Source organism: Emys orbicularis, assembly GCF_028017835.1.
Source record: "Emys orbicularis isolate rEmyOrb1 chromosome 12 unlocalized genomic scaffold, rEmyOrb1.hap1 SUPER_12_unloc_1, whole genome shotgun sequence".
NCBI lineage: Eukaryota > Metazoa > Chordata > Testudines > Emydidae > Emys > Emys orbicularis.
Window position 1 is genome coordinate 422,649 of NW_027045136.1, and position 6,437 is coordinate 429,085.

Genomic DNA, 6,437 nt, shown 5'->3' on the forward strand with positions numbered 1-6,437 from the left:
GGGGAGAGGCATTCCACAGCCCTGCCCCCCCAATCTGCAGTGGTCATCTTGGCTCACTTATCCTTCCCCAGGGGTTCCTGGCAGCACTGGCGCGGGGGGAAACGTCGCAGCTCCCGACCCCTCACAGCCCACTGGCGGTATCTTGCTGGGAGGCAACCATGCTGAATGTGGGGCAGCCATCTTGGATGCGTGGCAGCCATCTTTGCTCACTCGTCTCTCTCCATCTTGTTGCCCCATTTCCTGTCCCCATTCCCCCAGAATCCTCCAGCAGCCATCTTGCGTCCCTCAACGTTCTCCACCTTGAACCCACGTCGGGAGGGTCGCTTGCCCCCTGTGGTGGCCATCTTGGGTGTGGGGCGGCTGTCCTGGCTCACTCATCCTTCTCCACCTTGATCTCGAGGAAGGGGTGGAGGTCAGGGCAGAAGGCCTTGTGGGGCGGGGGGAAAGGGGCGGACCTGGAGTCCCCCCCCTCTTCGCGCTCCTGGAAGCGGGGGTCGTAGAGGTGGGGGGGCAGGAGCTGGGCCTCGGCGGAGGGCAGGCGGTCGGAGGGCGGCCCGTAGACCCGGTTGGCCTTGGCGCCGTGCTTGGCATTGATGTCCAGGCGGTAGCAGAGCTGGGTGAGGGGGGCGGCACGGAAGCGGGGGGACCGGGCCACCCACACCCCTGGCTCGCTCGGGCTGTCCTCCTCGTCTGACATGAGCTCCTCCGTCACGCCCCGCCACAGCCGCTGCTCCTCAGGGCCCAGCAGCCGTGCCACGCCCGCCCGGTTGGCGAAGAGCTGGGGGGCAAGACGGGGGGGTCAGCCCCACCGCGCCGCGAGAGGCCCTGGCCCCGCCCCCTGCCACGGCCAGGCACGGCCGCGCCCCACCACGCACCTGTCCCGTCACACCCCCCACATGGCCCCACTCCCTGCTGTTCACAGCCCCCTGCCCTGCACCTACATAACCCCGATCCACATGCTGTGCCTCCCGCATGGCCCCGCCCCCTGCTGTGCACAACCCCCAACCCTCCTAACATGCACCTCTCATGGCCCCTGCACCCCCCATGGCCCCACCCCCTGACCCGTCCGGTACCCCACCATGCCAGGCCCCTCACCCGGTAGCGCCGGCTCCGCAGTTTCTTCTCCTCCTTTTCCTTCAGCCCCTTGAAGGGGTTCAGGGAATTGCGATACTCGCGCCGCTTGGTCAGGAAGTACGCCACGCAGGCACCTGGGCATGACAGGGCTCGGTCGGCAGCACGCCAAGGGCAGCGAGGGGTCAGGGGTCAGGCAGGAAGCGCCAAGGGGCACAGAGAGGGTGCAGAGGTCAGGCAAGAAGAACGCCAAGGGGCACACAGAAGGGGCAGAGGTCAGAGGTTGGGCAGGAAGCGCCGAGGGGCACAGAGAGGGGAGAGAGGTTGGACAGGAAGCGCCGAGGGGCACAGAGAGGGGGCAGAGGTTGGGCAGGAAGTGCCAAGGGGCACAGGGAGGGGGCAGAGGTCAGGCAGGAAGCGCGCCTAGGGGCACAGAGAGGGTGCAGAGGTCAGAGGTCAGGCAAGAACGCCAAGGGGCACACAGAAGGGGCAGAGGTCAGAGTTTGGGCAGGAAGCGCCGAGGGGCACAGAGAGGGGGCAGAGGTTGGGCAGGAAGCGCCAAGGGGCACAGAGAGGGGGCAGAGGTCGGGCAGGAAGTGCCAAGGGGCACAGGGAGGGGTCAGAGGTCAGGCAGGAAGCGCGCCTAGGGGCACAGAGAGGGGTCAGAGGTCAGGCAGGAGTGCCGAGGGGCACAGAGAGGGGTCAGAGGTCAGGCAGGAAGAACACCAAGGGGCACACAGAGGGGGCAGAGGTCGGGCAGGAAGCGTGCCAAGGGACACAAAGAAGGATCGGGGTCAGAGGTCAGGCAGGAAGCGCGCCGAGGGGCACAGAGAGGGGTCAGAGGTCAGGCAGGAAGAACACCAAGGGGCACACAGAGGGGGCAGAGGTCGGGCAGGAAGCATGCTAAGGGACACAAAGAAGGATCAGGGGTCAGAGGTCAGGCAGGAAGCGCGCCAAGGAGCCTGGGGGGACAGGGTGTAAACACGTGCTCACCCTTCAGTTCCTTGTCGGTGTAGTTGTGCTGACTCGTCACCAGTTCATGCCTCAGTTTCTCCAACAGGAATTTCACCACCCCAATGTTCCAGGAAGACTTGATGCTGCCAAGAGGGCAGAAGGGAGGGCAAGAGTCATGCCAGAGCCCCGCATCCCACTGCCAGACAGGTCTAGAGGTTAGAGAGTGGGGCTGGGAGCCAGCACTCCTTGGTTCTAGCCCAGCTCTGGGAGTGGAGGGGGTCGAATGATTAGAGAGGAGGGGGAGGGTAATGCAAGGACTCCTGGGTTCTCTCCCTGGCTCTAGGAGGGCGGGTGGGTCTAGTGGTTAGAGGGGAGGGGGAGGGAATGGCAAGACTCCTTTGCAGGGAGGGACTCACCTCTCAGAGCCGTTGAATCTCCTCTGGTTGGTGATGTGGTTGTGGACGTTATGGACGAGTTTCTGTGGGGCAGACAGTGAGTCATTGAGGTGAGGGGTCCCCAGGCCGCCCCCCCCCCCACTATCCCGGGCAGCCCCCACTCACCGACAGCACCAGGTCCCTCTTGCGCCGAGTGTTCTTGGGCCCGTTGCCCCGGCTGCGGCAGGGGGTGCTGATGAACCCCAGTGAGAACCGGGGCTCCCCCAGGCCACCATCCTCTAGGGCAGTGCAGGGGGGCGGCTCCTCGGAGCCCGAGGGCGAGGGCTCCCGCACGGGCTGGGGGGAAGGGGAGGGGGGTGGTGGGGAAAGCCGGGACCACCACTCGCTGATGGGGGACCTCCAGGGGGGGCAGCTCCTCCAGCACCTTGGGGAGTGGGGGAGAAATGCATCAGCCCTGACGGTGCACCTCACTCCCAACCCGCAGCCCCCTGGGATCACCCCACACCACTGCAGTGCCCCTCACTCCCGAACTGCAGCCCCCTGCAACCTGCCCAGCCCCTCACACCTGACCCATAGCCCTGTGGTGCCCCTCACTCTTGACCCGCAGCACCCCGGGATCCGCCCCCAGCCCTGCTGGTGCCCCTCACTCCCGACCCACAGCACCCTGCAAACCCCCCCCCCCCCACACCAGCTCTGGCATTGCCCTTCAAGCCCCGGGCGCCAAGTGGGGGTTGGCGTGACTCCCATAATGCATCACTGCCGAGCGGTCTTAGACAGAAGCCAGCTGTTCCCGGCCAGAGGGGGCTAAGCGAGCACCATGGCAGGGTGCGGAGGGTCTGTGGCTCACACACCCCACCCAGTCCCGAGTCTCCAGGCTGCACGGGTGAGAAACCCAGACGTCCAGACGGCCCTGCCGCCGCCCCTAGCTGCCTCAGCTCCTCGATCACCACTTGGACGCTGCTCCCCAAGCCTTCAGCCTCCACCTCCTCCTCCTCCTCCTCGGCCGCCAGCGGGGGGGGGCTGGCCTTGACGGTCAGGTGGGCCTCCCTCCGCAGTCCCCCCACCTCCTCCTCCAGCCGCCGCAGAGCCTGGTTGTTGGCCTTGGCCAGGGCCAGGGCGGCCTCGGCCAGCCCCACGGCCTTGTCTAGGCGCTGGTAGATGACGTGCAGCAGCTGCTCGGAGCTCTGCACCGTCAACCCATGGCCCGAGACGCTGATGGGGGCGCAGGGGGGCGGGGGGGCGCTACCCACCCCCTCCGCCCCCGGCTCCCGCTTGCAGGCGCAGCAGCAGCCTGTGGCCTCCTGGGCGCCGGGGGGTGAGAAGAGGATGGTGGCACTGAAGGACATGGCGGTCCCAACGGATTGGGAGCTTCTCCCTCAGCACCCCCGGCACGGACAGCCAGGGTGCGGGCACACCCACGGGTGGCTCCCAGAGCCCATGGCGCTCCTGGGTGGGGGTGAGCGCTGCAGGGGCTGAGGGGAGGGAAAGTCAAGGAAAATACGACCTCAGGGGGGGGCGGGTGGGGGGGGGATTGGCATGACCCAGGGGTGGGTGGCTGTGAGGGGGGCTTGGTGGTTGCAAATGGGGAGTTGGTGTGACGGGGGGGGCGGCTGTGAGGTGGGGGGCGATTGTGAGAGCGGGGTTGGCATGACCCAGGGAGATGGCTGTGGGGGGTGTGTGGCTGCGAGGGGGGGGTTGGCATGACGGGGGGATAGCTATGGGGGGGGTAGTGGCTGCAAGGTGGGGGTTGGCATGACAGGGGCAGCTGTGAGGGGGGACTGGCGGCTCCGAAGGGGGATTGGTGTGACCCGGGGGTATGGCTGCGAGGGGGGAGTTGGTGTGACCACGGGTGGGTGGCTGCGAGGGGAGCTTGATGGCTGCGAGGCAGGGATTGCCGGTCAGTGGCCATGAGGGCCAGGGGGTTGGCGTGACCCAGGATGGGGGAAGGGAGTTGGCGTGAGCCAGGATGGGGGAAGGGGGTTAGCCTGACCCAGGATTGGGGCAGGGGGTTGACGTGACGTGACCCAGGAGTGGGTGACCCTTGAGGCTAGTGTGAGGTGGCCCAGGGGCTGGAGCTAGGCCTGGCTTGAAGTAGTTTACATTATTTCTAGGGTTACAGTTTGGGTCAACGGCTCTCAGCTCCCCACTGTACAGTTTGTTCCAGTGCCACTGGACATGGGGCTGGGGGGGTGGCATTATGTGGGCTTGGGGGGATTGACTGTGATGTAGGGCCGGTGGGGGGTTGGCATGATGCGGGCCAGGGGGGTTGGTGTGATGTTGTAGATAAATCTCTGCATTAAGCATCTTCACATAACTTTCATATGACTTTGTATTATGCCTCTATTTTCCTACAACTTTGTATCAGATCCTTATATAGAAAACTTTGTATGGAGCCTTGGTATAATGTTAAAAATGTCTTTTTGCTAGGAGTAGACTAAGATCTCCCCGGACCCTCAGCCCTGGCAATCAATTGCCCTGTTGAATGAACAAGGTGTGAATGGGGAAGGCATGGAAGGCAGCACCTCCAGACAGCTGCAACAGTTGGATAGGGGATGGAATCCAGACCCAAGAACAATACAAGTTGTCCAGTGGGCTCACTGAAGAAGAGCAGACATATTGACGGCCTTGGGGGTTAGAAGCAAGCACCTGCTTTTGGGAACACCCTCTTTGCAGCGTTGGGACAACACCCAGAGGGAAGCAGCACAAAGGACCAACAGACACAGACACAAGACTTTGCATCTGGTACAGATTTGCATGAGAGGGAAGCTGCTATAAATGTGAGGTGTCTTGCAGAGGGCCCTGGGTCTCGTCTTGTCAACATGGGAGCATCAATCCGGATCAGCTCCCTCACCCCGCCCCCCATCTAACTCACCTGGCCAGTGCAGTTAAGGGGAGCAACTAGTTGGTAACAACAAGAAGACGGAGTGTGCTTGTGTGTGTGTGTGAGTGTAATATATATCATATGCATATGATAAAGTGTTGATTGATACATGTATTACCAATAAATGTGTCGCTTTGCCTTATTCCCCCTGAAAAGATCCTGTGCAGTACTTTAAGTACAACAACGTGGGACCAGGAAGGGTTGGCCTGACGTGGGGCTGGGAAGGGTCGACCTGACACGGGGCCGGGGGCGGTTGGCCGTGACGTAAGGGTTGGCGTGACATGGGGCCGGGGCGGGGGTTGACATGATGCGGGGACGGGGGGGTTGGCGTGATGCAGGTCTGGGGGGTGGTTGGCATGATCCAGGGCCTGGGTGGGGGGTTGACGTGACATGGGGCTGGGGGGGTTGGCGTGACGTGGGGCTGGGGGTTTGGCATGATGCCAGGGTGGGTGGGTTGGCGAGACACAGGGTGGTGGGGTTGGCATGACGTGGGGCCAGGGGGGTTGGCATGACACAGGGCTGGGGTGGGGGGGGTTGGCGTGATGCAGGCCGAGGGGGTTGGAACAGGGGTTTGTGTGACACAGGCCGGGAGTCCCCCGGGATCCTCATTTCCATAAATGCTAATGATACCCCACCCCGTCCAGGCCGTTGGTTGTTTACTTGGGGTCCAACGGTTTAGAATCCCGGCCTGCCCAACGTTCCACTCCGTGTGCAGCGCGCGAGCGAGAGAGGTCGGGGTGGGGGGGGTGTCGATGGGAGGAGGGAGCGAGCGCTGCGGCCGTGTACAAAGCGCCGCGCCCCCTCGACACTAACGCTCTCATTGGCTAGCGTGGTAAAAGCCTGAAGGAGCCGATTGGCTGAGAGCTGGCTGTCGCTCGGCCAGGGCAGAAGGGAGAGGGGGTCAGGGAGCAGAGAGGGGAGAAGGGGTCCCTCAGGGGGGACTTTGATGTTGGGCCCTTTTCATGGCCACCCCGTAGCCATCTTGGATTTCAGGGCTGCCCCTTCCCCCCAAACAGATGATCTCCAGACCTGGGTCATCACGCCTACCACCTCCTCTGTCACAGCCAACCTCTGTCACAGCCACCCCAGTCTGGGTCATGCCAACCCCCCCCCCCACCTCCTGTCAGGTCACGCCA

At 63.8% G+C, this 6,437-nt stretch overlaps 1 protein-coding gene across 1 annotated transcript; it reads right to left on the minus strand.

Moving 5' to 3' along the window:
- Positions 1–370: 370 nt before the first annotated feature.
- C12H14orf93 (chromosome 12 C14orf93 homolog) lies at positions 371–3,766 on the minus strand. The gene is given in 7 exon segments (XM_065422909.1): positions 371–778; positions 1,096–1,208; positions 2,065–2,168; positions 2,442–2,503; positions 2,586–2,774; positions 2,776–2,844; positions 3,272–3,766. Coding segments are annotated over 7 exon segments (1,440 nt in total).
- Positions 3,767–6,437: the final 2,671 nt, after the last annotated feature.